At 46.2% G+C, this 22,083-nt stretch overlaps 1 protein-coding gene across 1 annotated transcript in view; it reads right to left on the reverse strand.

Annotated features, from left to right (window-relative positions):
* Positions 1–22,083, reverse strand: part of PRKN (parkin RBR E3 ubiquitin protein ligase) — a 1,029,130-nt gene that overhangs the window by 462,129 nt on the left and 544,918 nt on the right. The window contains exon 5 of the mRNA XM_055135350.1: positions 3,225–3,308. Coding sequence (XP_054991325.1) covers positions 3,225–3,308 — 84 coding nt within the window. The remainder of the gene's footprint in view (positions 1–3,224; positions 3,309–22,083) is intronic.

Below are 22,083 nucleotides of genomic sequence, written 5' to 3' on the forward strand. Positions count from 1 at the left end.
CAGGGTTGATTCCTGGCTCTGTGCTCAGGGCTGACTCCTGGCTCTGGGCCCAGGGCTCTTTCCTGGCTCTGTGCTCAGGGGTTACTCCTGGCTCTGTGCTCAGGGCTCACTCCTGGCAGGGCTTGGGGTTCAGGGACCATCTGGGGTGCAGGGATCAAATCCAGGCCAGCCCCATGCAAGGCAAGTGCCCTCCCTGCTGTGTTATCTCTCCAGCCCCTCACCCAGTGTTTTTTTTAAGTGTGGCATGTATTATCATTATTTTCTAAGTTATTATCATTACTCGCCAGCTGTCAGACATAGCTGTGGTGAAACTGAACTGATACTGCGTGCCAGGAGATGATGTGTTTTCTTTGGGTGGGTCTCCCAAGAGATGTTTAGGAGGTCTGGGGTGGGGGGCTGCCAGTGATTCTTGGCTATCTGAGTCTTGGGGTCAGTGCCAGGCTAAAGTATCACTCAGGCCCTGCAGGGCCCGGGCACCCAGGTGCTCTTAGGCGGGGCTGGAGACCCCCAGGTCACACCAGGCGGTGCAGGGGGCATGGTGAGATGCCGGGAATTGAACCTGGGCTGGACACAGGCTAGGCCCTAACCACTGTACTATGTCTGGCCCCTCAGGAACTGATTTTTAAGTGAATTAAATATTCAACAAATACGGAACTGACAGTGCAAGTGACCAATCTGGGTTCGACCCCCAGCACCCCATGTGATCACCCAGCACTGTCAGGAGTGATCCCCGAGCCAGGACTCAGCCCGGGGCACCACATTGTACCCCCAAGTTTAACAAGTAAATGACAAAAATTTCCATCTCAACTGAGTCTGGGGCTGATTTGAAGCTAAGTCCTGGTAAGATGAGAAACTGTTGGTTCTGCCGTGACCGTGACCCTGCCGGTCAGGGTCGAGGGGCGAGGCCAGGCAGCTTGGCCTCAGTGGCTGAAGATTTACAGAGACCCTCGCAAACCTGTGCCAATGACACAAAGACCCCCAAGCACACGCCTGCAGGGCTGTGGGGGTGCACACGCACACAGCCACTCCCTCACGCACTCACTGCTGCGGCCGCAGTGCCTTCTGCGTGGCACACACCCCGGAACAGCTACGTGTCGCGTTTGTGCACACACTGGGCTGCTGACGGGGAAGGGGATTTTCCCTGCGCAGAGGCGGGCACTGGAATCCATCCCGGTGGCCACCCGGATGTAGATCCAGCTCGGCCTCGGTGCGGGGAGCCGCAACATTATTTTTCCTTCAGGGTTTCTTGCTCCTGATTTGCGTGGATGCAACTCTGCCCGCAGCCCCTGGCCCGTGTTTGACGGGGAATGATGGTCCCTGCTCCCTTGCAGTCACGCCGCGGACTGCAGCGGGGGTGACGAGTCCTGCTACAGCCGCACCTGTGGCCACTGACACCTCGTTCCCCGGAGAAGGTGTCTGCTGCCGGCCGGCCGGGGCAGCCCAGGGCCAAGCCTGACACGCGTGTTAGTAGCGGAACAGAGTTTACAGCTCAGGAAAGACAGACAGGTTGGACGGTGATGAACACGGGGGGGTCTTTGAGGCCAGAGATTCAATAATAGACAAATAACAAACTAAGTCTATCATCACCGTCACAATCTTATAGTATGATGGCGATGATAAACTCACTTTAAAACCAGTGTTGGTACATTGTTTTTTCTGACTGAAAACTCCAGGCCCCTCGGAGTCAGGATGGGTGACCCCCTCCCGCCGTCACCTCCTGTGCTTCTGGAAGCCCCAGTAGCCACACTCACACCCCAAAGTTCCCATCACGCCCAGTTAAGTATTGTGGATTTTCTGGACCTCTCCACACTTTATGACACTGACATCACACTGGGTGGGTTGTAACATAGGCGCCAACTAATCGCCACGAGAAAATCCCGTTAACACAGAAATCTTAACTTGCAACAACAACTTATAAACCCTCAGAGAAGGGCCGATTGTCCCCTGACAAGATACAACAACTTCCACAAATTTTCTCTGCAGGATTTTTTTTTTAATAAAATTGTCTATGATTGGGTTTTGGTCCTACAATACTCCAACACCTGTCCCTTCACTAGTGTGCATTTCCTGCCACCAACCTCCCCGTCTCCTTCCTGCCATCCACCCCCCAGCCTGCCTCTATGCCAGTCACTTTATTCTTATGCCCCCCTCCAACCCAACCTCCTCTTTCTCCTTCCTCTTGGAAATCATGGTTTGCAACACAGGTACTGAAACATTACTATATATATTCCTTTACCTCCTTTACTGAAATATTTTTTAAAATTCCATTATCTATTTAGTGGTAGCACTGTAGCACTGTCGTCCTGTTGTTCATCAATTTGCTCGAGATGTTACACAACAGTAACATCTCCTTTGTGAGACTTGTTGTGACTGTTTTTGGCATATCGAACACACCCTGGGGAACTTGCCAGGCTCTGCCATATAGGCGGGATACTCTCGGTAGGGATGGAGGAATCAAACCCGGGTTGGCCGTGTGCAAGGCAAACGCCCTACCCGCTGTGCTATCGCTCCAGTCCCCCATTTAGTGGTAACAAGCAATATAAAATGAACAACTGTGGGCCTGCTACGGGGCAGGCTGGAGGGGTGGTTGGGAAAATGGTGGAGGGAAGGTGATGGGGGTGGGATCGGAGTTGGATATTGGATGCCTGTAACAAATCATCAGGAACAACTTTGTTGTTTGAAGTTGGGGGGAAAGTGTTGCTATCCAGGGATTTTTGCTCACTGAAAACACGAGTCCATGCTCACAAAGAGAATGGACACTGTAGAGGGCAGAGGACATGCAAGCAGCTGGCAGTGGTCTAGCAGAGCAGAGGACCACACGCTGCTCCCTCAGAGAACTGCCCCCGAGAGGAGGAAGAGAGAGAGCCAAAAGGCAATTTGGTATGAGAGGAAGATGGGTGTGAAATATCACAGCTCTAGGAAAAGGATTAACCTGATACATTCGTCATTTTCTTTTGCAAGCCCCTGAGCAGGCTCATCTTTATATTCTATGAACGCCACAAACATCACTTTGAAAAGGGTCTAAATTGTCATGTTTCAACACCGGCAACGTGGCTAGGTCTGGAATGAATATACACTCTTGGATCTTGTAGCACTTCTGGTGAATACCATCACGCGGGAAAGAAGTCTCTGTATTTTATCATCTCTATTCTCATTTCCTACCAGACCTGGCAGAGGCCACCGCTTCTGGTTTTAGAAAAGAACAGACGTGACCGGGCACTCACCGCTCTCGTCCCGGGGCAGCCTGGAGACTGGCACTCACCACTCATTCGGTTGGGGACCAAGACGTCGTCCCAGCAAGAGGGGCCCTTGGGAAAGAAAAACACGTCATTGGTCTACACGTTGCAATAGAGATGTAGTGTGCACATTTTTCTCAAACCCACCCACCAAAGCTAGAAGGCAGTGACACAGTGGACACACAGCCCACTGATTTTCCACACAAGGTCCAGGGATCGTGAGGGTGATCACAGTCTTTTGACAGACCCTACCGATCAAGGCGACTTTCACGATGGTACTCAAGTGCCTCTACTCGTACTGCTCTGGCACCATGCGCAAGCACTGGGGTACAGTGGGAAAATGCCTGACCATCTCCTCTCCTCACTGAAAAATATTTGGTTGTTAAGAAACCAAAGAGATTGTACAGGGACTAGGGTGCGTGCAGAGCCTGGCTCTCACCCGGCCATGGATTGGCACCACGTGGTTCTCTACTGTCTCTGGGTAGAGCTTGGGGGGGGGCTGAGCACCAATGAGGTGGCTCTGGTGACCCCTGGCTCCTCAGCACCTTGTCCTCAGGTTTGACTCAAATGGCCTGGAGGGCTGGGAAACACTTGAGAGGTGCAGGGGTCTCCAGAGCACTGCTTGGGAGAACCTCCCCCATCCCGGCCCATGACAAAAAGAACAAGGTGAGTTGGGATAGAAAAGGAGGGACCCCTATGACAATGATAGCGTAAAGGGATATGCATGATGCATGATGACCTTTACTACCTGTATTGCAAACCATAATGCCCACAAGGGGGGAAGGAGGGGAAGGAGAGAGGAGGGAGAGAGAGAGTGAGAGAGAAAAAGGGAGAGAGAGAAAGAGAGACTGAGAGAGAACTGGACAGCAGGATGGCGGGAGGGAAACTGGTGGTGGGAAATGTGCACTGGTGAAGGGACGAGTGTTGGAACACTGTATGACTGAATCCCAATCATGAACTACTTTGCAACTGTGTGATTCAATTAAAAAAAATGTTCCTTGCAATTCCAATTGCTGACTTTAACAGAAGCGATACAAAGTGGCACACAGGATCCCGTGGGTGGGGACAGGCTGAGGGGCCCACTGCTCCCTCCCCTCTTCCAGGGCTGGGCAAAGCCCCCGGTGTCCAGGGTGTGGAGGACAGAGGCTCCTGGGGATGTCCTTGGGGCCCTGCAGACTCCGGGAGCGGCGGGGGGGCAGTAAGGAAGGGCACAGGAGGGGGCAGGTACAGAAATAGGCAGTAAGGAAGATTCTAGTATCTTCTAGAAAGGCCAGATCATCCATGTGCAAATGAAAATCAAGAGTTTCAAAGGAGGTTATGGGAGGGAACCTGGGGCTCTGAGGAGGGAAGGTGACACTGGTAGTGCAATATTATGTATCTAAAACTCAACTGTGAACAACTTTGTGAACCATAGTGCTTTAATAGGAAACATTTGGAAAAAGAAAAAAAGTCTAGAGAGATTGACCTGTAGAATGTGAGTTCAAGAGAAGAGAAATTAGAGCTGGAGATGCACTTGGTGTCTGTCCTGCCCAACAGCTAAAAACCGTGACACGAACGAGCATCCAACACTTCCTGATGCTAGATGCGAATTAAAATTTCAGAAAAGTGACTCAGTAGCACGAACACTACTCATAGCATCTATAATATTTTTTTAGAAATATTAAAACTAACATTAGTTTTATTATTAATTTTTGAAAATTCTTGAACTAATCCAGAAGTCATTCTGGCTATATCTCATGTCCTGCCAAGTGGAAAATTGAAGTATTTTGCTGGGTCATTCATATCAAAGTCTCGCCCTGTCACGATCCAGACAGTTTAAAACAAAAAGACGGATTTTCTTTCTTGTATCATCTAAATAAATTCTATAATCTGTTTTTTAACACATGGTTACATATTTTTTTACACATGGCTGCTTAAAATAATTGCAAATTCTGTTTTCTAAAATGTTACTATATATATGAGAAATAAAAATGCTACTATGAAATCTTGGCATTTATAGTTCTTTAAAGTATTTTTTAAACCCAATTATATAGTTACCATCAAATGTGTTACTTTTAACATATTCTCCTGAATGACTATGCAAACATTTAACGTCATGTAATTAAATTTAAGGGACTAAAATAAATTTCGATATTATACTTGTGACATAGTATATCCACAACAAAACGATAGTCACAGTTATGTGTAGATTAGCCGTAGATGATTTTATTTTGGTTTTTTACCACAACTGGTGGTAATCAGGGCTCACTCCTGGCTCTGTGTTCAGGGATCACTTCTGGTAGTGCTCAGAGGACCACACGGTGTGCCAGGGATCGAACCCGGGTCAGCTGCATGTAAAACACGTATCTTTCCCCTGTACTACTTCTCCAGTCCTAATTGTCGACTATTTTAAGAATTAATTTAAAGATACACTTATAGATTCATTGTCTGCTACAAAATGACAGAAAAGCTGCCAGTTTATGAACATGTTGATCTCCAGTTGGACCCATGCTTCCCGGATGCTCTTGAGCTTAGTCCATTCAGCTTCCCTCACCCCAGGGCTCCTCATTTGCAAAGCAAGGGGGCAAAGCCTCCGCCCCAGGGGGCCTGAAGAATGAAGTGAGACAAGAACGCTGGCAGCATTCGACCTTTATCTCATTTCAGCGCTGAGGCCGCTGCAAGGGGAGCTCTTACTTTTCAGAGCGAAACTTCCCGAGTGATGTTCTTTTTGACTTAGTGAAGGTGAACATGTGTTGGTTACCAGACGCTGACTTAACCCAGCGGGGTCCCATTTCTTTCTTTTTTCCAACTTCCCAATGATGCAAATTCATGGATTTGTCATTCTTGGAGCAGCTGCTGATGCCTGGAAAGCAGCATTTCCATAGGTAGACGTTATTCTGGATCTTTAAATTCTGTTTCTTTATATATATACGTTACTCGAGACTTCGACCATGAGTGTGGAAAGGTCAGACTGCAGCTGAATCTCAACAAAACAATGTTTATGAAAAACGAACTAGTCTCTGATGTTCCATTTAGTCTCAACGGAGAACGAACATCTCTGAATGCAGCAGCTATGTGTACCTGGGTCGAGAACTCAACATGAGGAACGACTTGGCGCCAGAACTGCGCAGGAGGAAGAGAGCAGTGTGGAATGCCTTCAAGAATGTCGAAGAAATTGTTAAAAGGACAAAGAACCTCAGGCTCCAGGCACATATTTTTGACTCCACCATTCTCCCTGCACTAACATATGCCTCAGAGATCTGGGCCCTACAGAAACAGGATAAGAACGCTGTTTGGGTATCCCAAGGAGGAATCGAAAGAGCCATGCTAGGAGTATCACGTTTCACTTAAAGGAGAGAAGGAATCCAGAGTTCCGACCTCTGCCAACAATCAAGAATCAGGGATGCTGTCTCATTTGCCAAGGCATCAAAAATCAGATGGGCTGGACATGTAATGAGATTTAGAGATGACCGCTGGACTAGAGCTATTACCGACTGGTTTCCATGGGACATCAAAAGACCACATGGCCGCCCACCTACAAGACGGTCAGATTTCTTCACCAAGACCCTGAATAAATGGTTTGAGGCTCTTCATGTTCCTGGAGTGAGCAGATATCATTGGGCTACACTAGCACGTGACAGGGATGAATGGAGACATTACTGGTGTCTGCGCGAGCAAATCGATAAATAACGAAATGACAGTGATACAGTGATATATATATATGTATATATAAAGAATATATATATGTACATAAATACATATATGTGTATTTTTAAAGAACTGTGATTTACAAATTTGTTGATCACTGAGTTTCAGGCATAATTTCGTTCTAATAAAGTTAAGTACTGTGCTGAGATTATAAGAGGTCTGATAGTACAATCACTACATCATGAGTGGCAAAAACAGGACTGAAATAAATCCCTTTAACCAAACTGTCCATCCACTTAACAAATATTTACCGAACAACTCTTGACACCCATGAAATATAGTTATGTAAAAGAGGAAGGAATCCTACTATCTTTTGGGATTGGGGATTAGTTACAAAGCCCATTTGCAAATGAACTGAGCACACCAATTTGGATGGATCAAGTTAGAGTGAGAGCCCAGGCAAAGTGCTGGTGAGTCAAGAAACAACCAGAAACCTCTTTGGTATCTTACAAAAAGGTAACCGGGCAACTGACATGTGACTTGGCCATTGCACTCCTCAACTCTAACCCAAGATGACCATGAACACAAGTCCACGTAGACAATCACATAGAAACGCTCTAACAGTTTTTTCATAAGCCACCAACTGGGTCAACACTACAGATTTCTACCAAAAATTGTAAACACAAATAAAATAAGTGGCCTCCTATTTAGCAATCCATATTATTGCATTACTTATAAATACTGGAGTGATAGCACAGCATGCAGGGCTTACACGTGGCCAACCCAGGCTTGAGTCCTCTGTCCCTCTCAGAGAGCCCAGAAAGCTACCGAGAGTATCCCGCCTGCATGGTAGAGCCTGGCAAGCTACCCGTGGCATATTTGATATGTCCAAAACAGTAACAAGTCTCACAATGGAGACATTACTGGTGCCCGCTCGAGCAAATCAATGAGCAACAGGATGACAGTGTTATAGTGATACAGATACTTAAAAATACTAAGACATGGAGCTTTATAAATGTTCAGTGAAGGAAGAAGTGAAACGTGAAATGGCACACGCTTTATGATTCCACTTAAACAAAGTGAGAACAAATCTAGATTGGCGAGAAAAGATCAGCAGTGGCTTTAGTCATCATCGTGGGACAGAGCTTGGATGGGCCTCTGCGAGATGAGCTCTTTAAACGGCCGGTCAGAATAGAATCAATGGCATCTTCTCAAAATGCAGGTGCCGGAATTTCAATCCCCTACAGAATATCGAGGGCAGTTGGTGCTTGCCAATAGTGTCTTCTCAAAATTCATGTGTGAAAGTTCCAATTCCTGATAGACTCCGACTGTACTCAGAAATTGTGTCCTTAGAGAATCGGTTAACAGGAGGTCCTGGTGGTGTGCCCTGATCCAGTGTGTCTGTTTCATTTAAGAACTGACCAGGAAATGGGTAGAACAAAGGAAAGATCACAAGAGGCATGAAGACTTGCTGAGTGAGGCCCCACAGCACCACCCCGGCCCACGCCTTCATCTCGGGCCTTCAGCTCCAGAACTGTGAATAAATAAATCCTGGTTGTTGTAACCACCTACGCTGTGTAATTTTGGTGGCCTTAGTTAACTAAATCAGGGATTATGGGGAAATATTCTCTATACTGAGTGTGGTGGTAGCTTGACGGAAAGTAACACTCAACAGAACTCCTTAAATTGTCCCCTGCAGACAGAGATAGTCTACTATACATGAGCTATTTCTCAATAAAGTTCAGAAGAAAAAGATGATGAGAAGTTGCCAAGGAAATTCAATGAGGGAGGAAGAATCTTTGTACAAACGTTTGGGTTTGAAGAACTAAATATCCATACTTAGATCCCTTTCCAACTCCAAACACTGTCAAGAATAAAACAAATGTGATTTCTTTACTGCCTGAGAACAGGCAGACTTTTCTTATGAGGGTACAAAAAAGTCAGGTCATCAAGGAAGAACTGGAGAAACTGAACTTCAGACAAAATAAGAACTTTCTGCTAATCAAAGACATCTTTAAACTGTATGATAATACAAATTCAGAGATGTAAAGAAATACATACATAAATATTTTTATATAGATGTTACATGTTGTATGTAATTTATCTTCAGAAAATATACAAAATTTAAAAATTAATACTGTATGAAGACTCCCATTCAAAATAAGCAAATGACTGAACAAATAATACACACATCTAGAACATACTACCCACAGACAAATGACCAGTGGTCAGATAAAAAGATTGTCAAATCATCAGCCATCAGAAATATCTGAATAACATCACAATTACGATTTTACTAATTTCATATCCTTGCTGCTGTGGTGGCTACGATAATAAAATTTGGGGATGTTGAAAACCCTGAACTCCGCTGGTAGGAACAGCGGCAGCTGTCCAGAGGGAGCCCCGAGGCACGAGGCGGATGTTCTGGGAATGTTCCAGTCCGGATGGTAACGGGCAGAACCCGAAAAGGTTAACACTTATCTACCACGTACTACATGACTGTATGTAGACAATTATGAATCACAGATGCTATGCTTTAAAGAACGTTAATCTATAAACAAACAATTTTATATTCAGAAAAAAAAATCTTCCTTCTCCAGGGGTTTGCGCCTGAAGCCGTGGGAGGCAGTAGCCTATAATTTTATAGCACAGTTAAACCACTTTCGATGAAAACAAAAGACTTCAACCAGTTTTATGGCTTTCAACTGGCGCTGACATTGACCGTCAAGCTCTGACGCCTAAAAGTAGAGTCTGCCTGTGACTCCTCATCTGTGTGCTTCCATGAAAGCAAACCCTCATGAATAACATCATGCATGAACATCGTGGATACTCAAAGATGCTTTTGTGTGGATTTTCTTCTTTTTTAAAATTTTATTTATTGTTCACAATAATTTGTTACATTTAATAATCCAACACCAGTCCCAGCACCATTACACCTTCCCACCACCATATTTTGAATGTTCCCACCCCAACCCCCAAACCCTGCCTCCGAAGCAGGACCTAGGTAATTTATTTTGTATTGCTTGTTATGAATAATGCACAAAAAAACAATTCAAAAAAGTTTCTTTAGAGGAAAGTGTGTAAAGATTGTTTATTTCACCCTGGAGCCATTAAGCCCTTGTATAAGAGATTACTAACATATTGTTAATGGTTGAGCCTTATGTGCTCGTATATAAACATATCTGTCACTGTCACTGTCATCCCGTTGCTCATCGATTTGTTCGAGCGGGCACCAGTAACGTCTCTCATTGAGAGACTTATTGTTACTGTTTTTGGCAGATCCAGTACGCACGGGTAGCTTGCCAGGCTCTGCCGCGCAGGCTCAATACCCTCAGTAGCTTGCCGGGCTCTCCGAGAGGGGCGGAAAAATCAAACTTGGGTTGGCTGCGTGAAAGGCGAAAACCCAACCGCTGTGCTATCACTCCAGCCCATATAAACATATATGTATGTATATTTATTTATTTACTTTTCCTCCCAGAGATGGATTGTCTTCTACTTTACACCCTACCAAATGTGGCGAGCTACTCTTGGTATATCAGCGGTGTAGAGTATGAGATGTTACATGACCACTAATGTGGCCACATGCTCCAGGAATTCTAAAATTTTAAATACTCTCCTTCCCCCCACCCTGATGGGACGCAGAGATGATGCCACCTCCGCCCACTGTCTACTTAAGCTCCCACGTGGCCACAATCCAGAGACACACACAGGAAACTTGGACCTGAGCAACTTGCAGCTGCGATTTCTTCAGACCCTAATTATTAAAATCTTAGAATTCCTAGATTGTGTGGCTGCTCTCATGGCCACGTGACATTACATTATATCCACAACAAGCAACACAAAATAGAGGGGATTTTGGTGGTGAGAAATGTGAAGGGCTGGGTGCTGGGTGACCATGTGACCGAAGTTCAGACACATGCACCCCAGACATCCTGGCTGAGGTCAGCCAGCCAAGGCGGGGCAAGGCCGGGACAGGAGATGAGAGCCCGGAATCTTCCCAGAGCACAGGAGCTCAGGGCAGGGGTGTGTGGATGCACTGCCCGTCCCCTCTGCCCGGAGCATCCCCGGGGTGACCCAGGTGGCCCTGAGCAGCACTGCTTTACCAAGTCCCCGGTTTGAACCCTCTGCCAGGCCAGCCAGGGGTCTCCTGGGCCTGAGCAGCACTGCCGGAGAGGCCCCCGGCCCCCAGATGAAGGACTGAGATCCCTCCCCTCCAAAACAAGACTGTCATCGTATTCTCCAATTTAATTTTGAGTTATCATTAATATTTACTTTTGTGTCAGCACATATATTTTACAGGTTTACCTTTTTATGGACTCGCTGATGCAGGGCCTATGACATTATCTAGGAGAGAGTAAATATTTAGCTTACACTCAGGGCAGGTGCTGTGAGCTGTCCTCAGTATCTCCCCCACGGCAATAGAGCTCCTGGTTTATACACGAGTTCATGGTCACTTGGACCAAGAAGGCTGCTTTTCCCTAGCACCCCTGTGAATTGGCTGGCGCCGTGACAGCTCTGACCGGGGAGTCAGCAGGGACGCACTGTGGCTTCGTCTGCTGGCGTCTTGCTTTGCATTTCCCAGAGTAGTGATGCTGAGGTGAACCTTTCCACGTGCTAGCTCTCCCTCTCCATGTCTGTCAAAATGGCCATTCAGGTCCCCCTCCCTGCCCACACACACCCCTATATTCCTTTTCTGAGTAGTATGACCTTATATAGTAAGGATATGTCTCTTCATAGCACTGTAGCACTGTCTGTAGCACTGTCGTCCCATTGCTCATCAATTTGCTCGAGCGGGCACCAGTAACGTCTCCATTGTGAGACTTGTTGTTACTGTTTTTGGCATATCGACTACGCCATGGGGAGCTTGCCAGGCCCTGCCGTGCGGGCGGGATACTCTTGGTAGCTTGCCGAGCTGTCCCTTTATAGATGATTTGAAAATAATTTTTCCATTCCATGGACTCCACCTTCTCACTGTGTTGGCTACTTCCCCTCTGCAGTTACTGCACTGTTCCTCACAACACACAGTGATGTCCTTTCGGCATATTTCCCCATGCCTCACCCAGGCAACTGAGGGTTCAGCAGAGCCAGTGCCCCCACCCCCACCCCACCCCCCTCTTCCTCCTCTTCGGCAGAAACCACGAGCCACCACACACTCGCCGAGCAGCCGGCAGACGCCACACTGACGTCCCCTGTCTTGTGGGCAGAACGGTGAGCAGTTCTGCTGATTTCATAAAGCAACACTGAGTTGCCATTTGGCCAGGAAAAACAAACCTGCATGGACTCAGAGTCTGGGGATGATACCAAGATTGTATATCCCCGAGGCGGCTTTGCTTATGTCCTGGCTTCCGGGTCGCTTTGGCCAGAATTTTGTTCCACTGCCAGGCTTGTGGCTCCCCACGCATGCGTCAGGGAGAAGCACCAGAGTGAAATGAGCGCTTAGGAATAACCATTCAGCCTGTGACTTCACTTCCCAAGTGCCCGGGCTATTTTGTTTTTAAACAAAACTATAAACACCCACTTTGCAATTTAAGTATCTGAATACGAGATTACTTCCCCCTGGAGTTACTCTTTTAAACTTTTAAGTCTTGCATGTGATTTTGTAGCCTAAGAGATGTCATGAAATAAACAGTGAGTGTAGCTAGAAAGTGCATTTCTGTTTATACTGGCAAGTAAAGTTTGAAGAGATTAGCGCATTTTATCAAAACACAAACACATTTTTGCTTTTTAAAATATCTACTATTTGCTAATGTGAAAATTCCCCCTCTGATTTCTCAGAACATCGATTTTTAACTTGAGACCACTGCACAATGCAGAAAAGGATTCAAGGATCAGTCCAGTTTTTTCTTTCACTTTTAAAATTAGGTGTATAACAGCTTTAAAAAAAATAAAAGAACTCAAAAAGATTAAAAAAAAAAGAACCTCCTAGTTCAGTCCCTGTTAATTTGTTTTATTCCTGATTTTGACACTGAAGTAATAATAATTAACCTTTCATTTGAAACAATTTTACTTGGGGTGAAAGGGAGAGGAGGAAAATAATGATTTGGTGAATCCCAGTCAATCTGCAGGAGAATAAGGACTGTAATACGAGTAATGGCAAACACATGTTGTATTAGCATAGAACTATGTTGTTTGCAAGTTCCTTCACAACGACCCCGCCAGGGAGAATCTTCCCGTGTGCTGAGGTGCCAGGTGATTAGCGCAGGGGCTGATCAGCTCAGCTTTTGTTTCCTAAGAAAATTCTTGCCCCCTCCCAGACCTGCACCTCAAAGCACCAACTATCTTCTCCTATTTAGCTCCATGGGCATATGCCTGCCGGAAGGTGTCAGTGACAGTGACCCGGGCTGAGCTCAGGCCTGGAGACTGACTGGAAGCGACATCGTGGAGCACAAGGAACTCCTCGTGTCTCCTCTACCTGGGAACGCACCCCCTCCCCTCCCCGTCCACGCCCGGTCTCATGTCTCTAGGCTGGCAGCTTGACTAATAAGTGACTGTACATGATTGACGATAAAGAAGAAATGTGCTCTGTGACTTACTGTCGTAAGATAACTGCCTTTATTCGTAGTAGGGACGGACTGTTTTTGTGATCACGGAAAGCAGAGAACCACTGACGGTTTGGAATAAAGACGCTGCGTGCTGGACGTGTAGCCACGTTTAGCCCTTCCCAAGCACACAGCGTCTTCTTAGACTCAACACAGACCTTGAAAGGACTGCATTTTCCAGGACGGATCTGCACTGTCCATAGAGATGTTCTAGTCGTGCGAACATGGATCTTCCCTTCGTGTGTATCGTGGACTACGTGGATCCCTCGTTCTTACGGACAGTGAAGTGTGAGCGTGGACGAGCTGAGCAAGGCAGTGGGTCAGCTGCGCTCTGCAGGGTGGCCTGCCTCGTGGCAGGACTGTTGGCGTGGCGTTCCCTTCCTAACAGGCATCTGCAGGGACGACAAGTTGGTGCCCACGGCTCAGACTCTCTGATCCCACGACTGAGGTCTCTACAGGGTGTGTGTGTGTGTGTGTGTGTGTGTGTGTGTGTGTGTGTGTGTGTGTGTCTTTGCAGCCGAGGAGGCATTTTCCAAGAGTTATGCTTCTTCCTCTGCAGTTGTTCTGGTCAAGCCTGCAAGCCTGCAGGCCCTGGGTTCTCTGGAAGGAACTGTCGCTCGAAGGCCAGAGTCTCCACAGCGCACAGCGTCTGCATGCTGCCTTTCTGGGCTCCTCAGAACGCGACCCGAGCCCCTCGTCACCTCAGTGTCACCGCTGAAAGCTGCCTCCTGCCCCCTGCTCGTCGTGGCACTCCCCTCGCTCTCCGTCCTGCTCTCTGAGAATACAGGCCCGCTTAGATTTCCTCCCATTATTATTCAACCTGTCTCGCTCATACATTTCCTATTAGGAACTTTTAAATATTTTATATATTATGAAATAGTAATGTGGCACATTGAGTGTGGTTTGCAGAGACAAAAATAACAAAATAGCGCTAATTACGCCCGATCTCAGATGGTGCCTTAGTCTCCCTCTTGTGTTTCATTCAGGGTAAATGTACAAGTAGGTAGGACTGGCACCCACACGGAAACTTACCTATAGCTTCCAATTATCTGATGCGATTTCTTTGGCTAAAAGGCACGCCCCTTTTTCTCAAATAGGAAACACGGACATGTGTAATCATCACTTTCTTAAAACACAAATTAAAAACAATTTGGCCCTAATTTTAAGTCACTGAAATCACTGAAGTCATTCAGAAGTGACAGGTATTTGGAAGACTGGAGCTAATACATTCAACAAGACTTCTCCAGTTAGGGGGATGAGCAATTGTATAAATAATCACATGGCTTCTCAGAGGGCACACAGCAAAGACCCCAACCTCTGCTTAACAGGACCGTATGTTTGATCCGAGACCCACAGAATGACCAGGAATCAGATAGCAGGAGGAACGTTCCACAGGAAAAGGAGGAGGGTTCCTTGCAGGGAGGAGGGTTCAGAAGACACCAGTGTCTAGACTGGCTCCTGGGTATACATCTCCAGAGGGCAGGACTGATAATCAACCTACAACTAGCTCATAGCCTCTGTGAAATGTTCCAAAGCTCCTCCTAGACACTATCACTGCAGACGTCCCCTGGTCTAAGATGGGGTTCGAGCCCACAATCTCATCAATAACTAAAAATATCCCACGTCGAAAACAATACACTCCTCGCCTCCCTCCCCTCGCCTCCATGGCAAGCCTCCTCCAGTGAGCTCAGAACTCTGACGGCAAAGTGCTCTGAGTGGATGGTGCCTGCCCAGTGGCCTGAGTCCCAGACACACAGGTGGCCTCCTGCACGTCCACATGCTTCCCCGGGATCACAGATCAAGTCGATCACACAGGAGAATCTTACCGTATGTATACGTAGCCCCGAAGAAAGACGGATGCCAGAAATTCAAAGCCCAGTGCTTACTATTTATTGCCTTCGTGTTGTCATCACTGTATCACTGTCATCCCACTGTTTGATGATTTACTTGAGAGGGCATCAGTAACGTCTCTATTACACTCAGCCCTGAGATTTTAGCAGCCTCTCCTTACTCATCTTTCCCAATGATCGGAGACTCATTCAGAGTCAAGGGAATGAGACCTATTGTTACTGTTTTTTTGCATATTGAATACACCACGGGTAGCTTGCAAGGCTCTGCCATGCGGACTGCGTTGTCATAATGTGGGAAAAACATTAAGCTTAAATATCTTAAGTTGGATGTTATATATGACAATAGGGTTTAATTAAATTAAGCACTTAAATGGAATAGCATGCAAAGTACTTATTTCACAGTGACGGAGATGCCAAGAGGAAAGCCAGTCTCGTGCTTGTGAATTCACCTGAATGTTCAAGCTAAGAGTTGCTAATAACCATGCAGCCCAGGGGAGGGCCATTAATTAGGACATTATTTCCCACATGCAATGTGAGAACAGCAGTGAGACCCACACCAGGGAACTGACAGCTAAATGAGATGTGGAGTAAATGTTGGAGGTGAAGCTGACTCAGAACAAGATACACCATGCAGAAAGATTCAGAATATTCCAGTTCTAGGTGGAGAGCTGGATAATTCACTGGAGGCTGGGCTCTGCAGAGCGACCTCTTTATGTCTTCCTTTCTTATCTGTGAATTGTAGGTTAAAAGGGGTTCAGGGTCAGAGAAGATGAGGAATGAGTAAACTAGTGTGAAAACGCCTTAAAAACATAATGGGCCCTACAGACAAGACTCAATAAAGGGACAGCTGGGGGGATGTTTTCTTAGAAGGCCTGATAATAAACAACATTGAGCTCCTTTGTGACTTCACTTTTACGAGACAAAAGTGTGTCTTCTGAGTAAAAGAAACCCTTCCTGAGTAAAGTTACTACTCCTGTGGGCATCAGCAATGAACTGGAACAAGAGTCTCCACAATGCTGCTGAGTTAACGTGACAGCTATTTAAACAGAGCATCTCAGCTGGGGGGGGGGTGTGCCCCCAAGAAGGAGAGTGTCTCCGGGGCTTATAAAACATAATTTGGCAAAAGCAAATTTCCCTCCACTACAAAAATGCGATAGCATAAGAAGCCTGCACTTCATAATCTAATACCCAATCACATGCTTTGTCCCTCCAAGAAAATTGCTACAAGAATCAAACACATCTCTCAACCAAATGTGCTTTGCTGTGAGTGGAACAACTCTGGCCCACTGTGCTAAAGCTTGCGGGGTTTTGACAAAGTCCATCACTGTCTTCATTGACTGAGCGGCCACTCACGTGGGGTGCCGTCATGCTAAATGCATTAACTGTCAGGAATGTGCTTATTCCCTCACAATCTCCAGTTGCCAAACTGCACCTAGGCCACAAAATGCCGTCAATTCTGTGACGACGTGTTGACAGCTTTGCTGTCGGCGTATCACAGGGTGAGAAGGCCTGAACAGCAGTGATTTCTGTCCTGGTTCATAGACCTGAAGCAACAGAGACAAATAAAGACTTACAGATAGAGGGATTCACTTTCATGCACCCTTAACAGATTTAATTTAAGAGAACCATCTGATTATCTTCACCTGCTCAAGCTCCCTTCGCTAAGGATAATCTTGCTTCAGCACAAAGGGAAATTTGCTACGGCTCAGACTCAGGCCTTTTCAGGAGGCTTTGTCTGGCTGCGAGGTGGCTGCACTCATTTCAATTCAAGGCGTGTGAACCCATTTGGATAGCAACATTTATTATCATGTAAAGTTTCCTAGTTATCTCAGCTGCCTTTATATCTTGATAATTACGACTGGACCCAGACACTGCTTATTAAATGAGATAAGTAGTTTATTAGATTTCTACGGAAGGCCTTGATACCATCATCATCATCTAAGCATTGTTATTACTGTCTTAAAATGAAACTTGAGGAATACCACATCACCCTTTGTCATGCACCACCCTGCTGTAACTCATCAGCTGACCGTACACGCCATCGGCCGGACTTCAGTCCCCTGAACAGGCCCTTCTGTTGGACCATCACAGCACCATGCAGTGGACTCATCTCCTGGAAGTGCCCTGCTGCGAGGCTTGGAGAGCTGAGAGTGCAGCTCACGGCCTTCCCCATTTATGAATAAAAACAAAGCCAACGAAAACCCAGGAAGCAAAGTAAATAAATAAAAGCCTTTTGGCCAAGAGAAGGGTAAACTTGTTTTCGGGTTTGGATGTTGGCAGTTGGCAAAGATTTTTTTGGGGGTGCGGTCCTGTTCAAGAACCACTGAACAATAGGTTCTAGTTTATAAAATTCCTTCCGGTCCTTTCCCTTTTAAGATTCGTCTACTGTTTCCCCTCTCCTCTCTCTTTCACCAGACTTTGTTGTCATCCAGGTCAACCACCTTTAAGAACCACAGTGGCCACTAATTTGCAGCCCTAATGAGAGAGGAGAGGAAAAGACTGGACTTTGGATGAAAAAACAAACCAAGTTCAACTGGCAGTTACGTGAACTTTCGGGTCTAATTCAAACTGAAGGTTACAACAAAAGCATCCCGAGCCCCACATGTGTCTGTAAGAGTCCCCCTAACCCCTTTGTTTTAATTTTTATTATTTCCTCTCTCCTTTGTTATAAAATATATTTTTTGCTTTTTTTGGGGGGGGCCACGCCCTGAGATGCTCAGTGGTTACTCCTGGCCCTGCACTCAGGATTCAGTCCTGGTGGTGCTCTGGGGACCATATGAGATGCCGGGGACCAAACCCAGGTTGGCCCTGCACTAGGCAAGCGCCTTATTAAGTAAATGATATTGTACCAGGGCTAGAGTGACAGTACAGTGGGGAAGGCACTTGTCAACTAGTTACAAATTCTAATCTCGCATTCCCTCAGAATATTGTTCCTCTGACATCACCCCAATTTGCCAATGCCTATTTCATAAGTGGAAATTTGGTTACATTTCAATATTTAACAAAAGTGCAACAGACAATATAGTATATTATAAGGAAAAGAAATCGGAGCTTACTTAGGGATCTTACTTAGGGATCTTACTTAGGGATCCTTCATAATACTCTGCCTAAATAATCCGAAATCTAGTTTCACACTTATGTTCCTTTGCTTTTTATGTTAATACTTCAAATTGGCTCCATTTTTTAAAAAATGGCATCAGATCAACAGGTTCATCGCTTCTGAAATTCAACATTCTCCTCTCTTTTTTATAGTTTCAAATCTCATGATTTTAATATACACACTATTTGTTCAAATGTATTCCATAGTTCATCAGTACTGATTATACTTCTTGAAACAAGCCTGCGAGCTAAGACAGGTTTGTACTTAACACATGAAAAATTTATTCATGGGGGTAATAGTGATTCAAGAATTGAAAAGAAAGGATAATAAATGCACGATATATTTTCCCACCCCAAATGATGCTGTGGCTTGAGAAAATATTTTCTTCACCCTGTTATTTCATTTCAGCTGTTTCAGACTCTTCGCCCCAGGGCCATAAAAATTGTAATGTTTTCATGGGAACTTAGTATCCCGGCTTGTTCAACATCACGGAAGGCCCGCCTTCAACCAAACGGCTCTGCAAAATGACAGAGCCTGGGAGAGCGTCTGGGGCATTCGTCTCGGCAAAGACAAATCACACGTTAGGAATAAGTTTCCGTGCCTAAAAGCCCATAACTTTCTGGAAGGGTTTCCACTGTAATTGTGTGAATACGACGGGATTGTTACAGCAGGGAAGCATCACGGATAAGGAATAGCGTTATTATGCGGGTTTCCAGATGAATACTTTCAAAGAGAAGAGAACAGTGGGAAAACAGCAACAAAAGTTCCTCCTAGAGGCTGGAAATGCTGGTGGTTATTGGAGGGAGGGGGAGAGGGGCTGTAGGGAGGGGTGGGACCCCTGGCAATGTGGTGGTACTGGCACTGTGGTATGGCATAGGGGGGCACAGACATTTACAGAGACAGGACCAGGCTGCCCCCAAAACGTCCACTTGTAAATCAATGGCAGAGCAGCAGGACGTGGTACTGTAGGTCAGTGATAAAGCAACACAGCTTGTGCTATTTTTTAAAACAGCACAGCCAGACCTGACTCGGCAGAGCCATCACCGCAGCTCCCTTAGTCCTCAGCATCACACAGAAACACAAAGGCAAAGGTTACTTCACCTTTGCTTCCAGTACTTCAGAGTTTGGTCCTTCGGAAACTGACTATGAGAGCTGATGGGCTTGCAACCACAAGGAGGTTTTAGCATAGAATTCTACATAGAACTCCAAAGCTTCGGGTTTTTATCCAATCTGGAGATGCCCATGTTCTTTCTTTTTTTTTTCTTTTTGGGTCACACCCGGCGATGCACAGGGGTCACTCCTGGCTCTGCACTCAAGAATCACCCCTGGCAGTGCTCAGGGGACCATATGGGATGCTGGGAATCGAACCTGGGTCGGCCACATGCAAGGCAAACGCCCTACCCGCTGTGCTATTGCTTCAGCCCCAACCCCAAGTTCTTTCTTGAACATCTCTCTCCCTCTCTCTCTCTCTCTCTCTCTCTCTCTCTCTCTCTCTCTCTCTCTCTCTCTCTCTCTCTCTCTGTCCTCACACTTCTCTAGGTGAATTTCATTTGATAGAAAGGTTTTGCTTCACCAGAAAACCTTTACAAACACCCCCCAAGGGCAGCCGTCAGCCCGTCTGCAGAGGAGAGCCCCAGCTCACAGCGCAGCGCCCCCTGATGGCGTCGTGCTGCTGGAGCCAGGGAATGAGCTGCAGTGCTCATTTCCTGGTGGAAGTGGCACTGCACAGGAAAGCCAAGACTGGGCTTCAGGGCCCATTAGGAATTCTCGGAGACAGACCAGGCGACTCCCGTAGCTCCAGAGAGAATTCCTACTCGTGGAGTTCTAGCCTCCTAGTAGTTGTTACAGTTGTGTTGTTACAGTTGTGTCCTGTTGCTTCCCCCAAGCCACAGACACATCTGGAGGCGTCACACTGTCACACTGCTGCCTGCCATCGTCCCTCAGTGACCTGTCCACCAGCTCAGCACCTTCAAACAGTCGCTCCACTCCCAGCTACAGGGCTGTTTCCAGGGGAAACGAGAACCCGATGGTCCCCTGCTGAGTCTCCAGGGCTGCAAACAGGCTGACGCTGGTTTTCCAGGGCACCCTGCAGGCCCCCCAGACTCCGCCAGAGATGCAGAGGAGGGATGGAAGAAGGCTTCCCCTGCAGCCCTCCCGGGACGCTTCTGTTGGCAGATTCCTGTGACTTTGCATGTCTGGCAGTTAGAAGGCGTCAACATGCCCAACAACGATGCCAGGGCAATTCCGGGCTTCAGTTCTATTTATCGGAAAACTGATATATTTCCGCCACGAAATGCTTTTCATTTATGTTCTACTCTTGCCTGTGGAAAACAGGCTGTCTTAGAGTCCAAGTGGTCACCATTTGCTCCTCTGCCTGAAACTTCCTGAAAACGCGCCTCAGATACTTGTCCGGTGTATCTTATCAAGGCTGATGGAAACTCGGTTTTCTCTACATCAAATGAAGGTCCTGAGCTGCAGTCACTGGCCTACGTCTTCCAAGGACCTGCGTATAAAAGTCAGACTATACAGGGGCTGGAGCGAGAGCTCAGCGGGTAGGGCATTTGTCTTGTATGCAGCCGACTCGGGTTCGATTCCCAGCATCCCATATAGGTCCCCTGAGCACCGTCAGGAGTAATTCCTGAGTGCATGAACCAGGAATAAACCCTGTGCATCGCTGGTATGACCCCCCCCAAAATTGTCAGACTGTACAATAAATGTACCTATATTCAGGACTCATCACTGTCACCAAGTTGTATCTTTGGGAAGGCATTTAAATTCTCTGGTGCTCAGATTTCTCCAGATATAATGCCAGTTTTACCTCTCTATAGTTTATTGTATGTAAAAAGAAAAAACAGCAAAAAAGCTACATGAAAATGCTTTTCTATCTTTGAAGCAGTGTGTAATTTTCTTTTATACTACGCCAAGCCATTACTAGAATCCTGCACAAAATCCACATGACTATAGTACAGCATGCGCACGCCTTTATATTGCCATGCAACATTTTTGCCTACAAAAAAGACTTTTTTTTTTTACCAAATTATGAACTAAACATATCTTCTGACTAGAAGTTGAATATAAAATCTCCTTTCTACTTGTCTTTCAGGAATTAAAAATAGTGACAATCAATTATAAGTTCTAATACCTGAAGCCAGAAAGCTTTGGAAACGATACAGCACCATTACCTTAGGAACTATTAACATATCATGCTAAAGAAATTCTGACAGACTCTACTAAAAGCACTTCCACCAGATCTGTAATAGATCTGATACTGATATTTAAGAACAGGGACCAGAGTACTGGGATTAAAGCATTTACCTTGTTCCTGATTTGACCTGGTTCAAAACTCTGGCACCACATATGGGATCCTGAGCACTGCCAGGATCACTTTAGGGGTCACTCCGGAGCACAAAATAGTCCCTGAGCATCATCAGATACAACACCAACCCTCCCCTTCTCCAAAGAAACACAGTTGTTTATGATTCTATACTCTTGCGGTATTGACATTATTTACATTATTCATGATTCTTGAATGACTTGCTGAGATACTCCTTCCAAGTTGATGGTATAGTGTGTAATTTCCACAGCCAAATCAGAGACCCTCGTTAGACTCTGCAGAGATTGTTCATCTGCTAATTGGAAGGCGGCTACATGTGTTACCACGTGAGGAGTAAGATGTGAAAAGAGACGATAATCTCGGCCAAGCTCATACCAAACATTCAGGCAGCTCGTTT

This window comes from Sorex araneus, chromosome 4 (genome assembly GCF_027595985.1).
Source record: "Sorex araneus isolate mSorAra2 chromosome 4, mSorAra2.pri, whole genome shotgun sequence".
Lineage (NCBI taxonomy): Eukaryota > Metazoa > Chordata > Mammalia > Eulipotyphla > Soricidae > Sorex > Sorex araneus.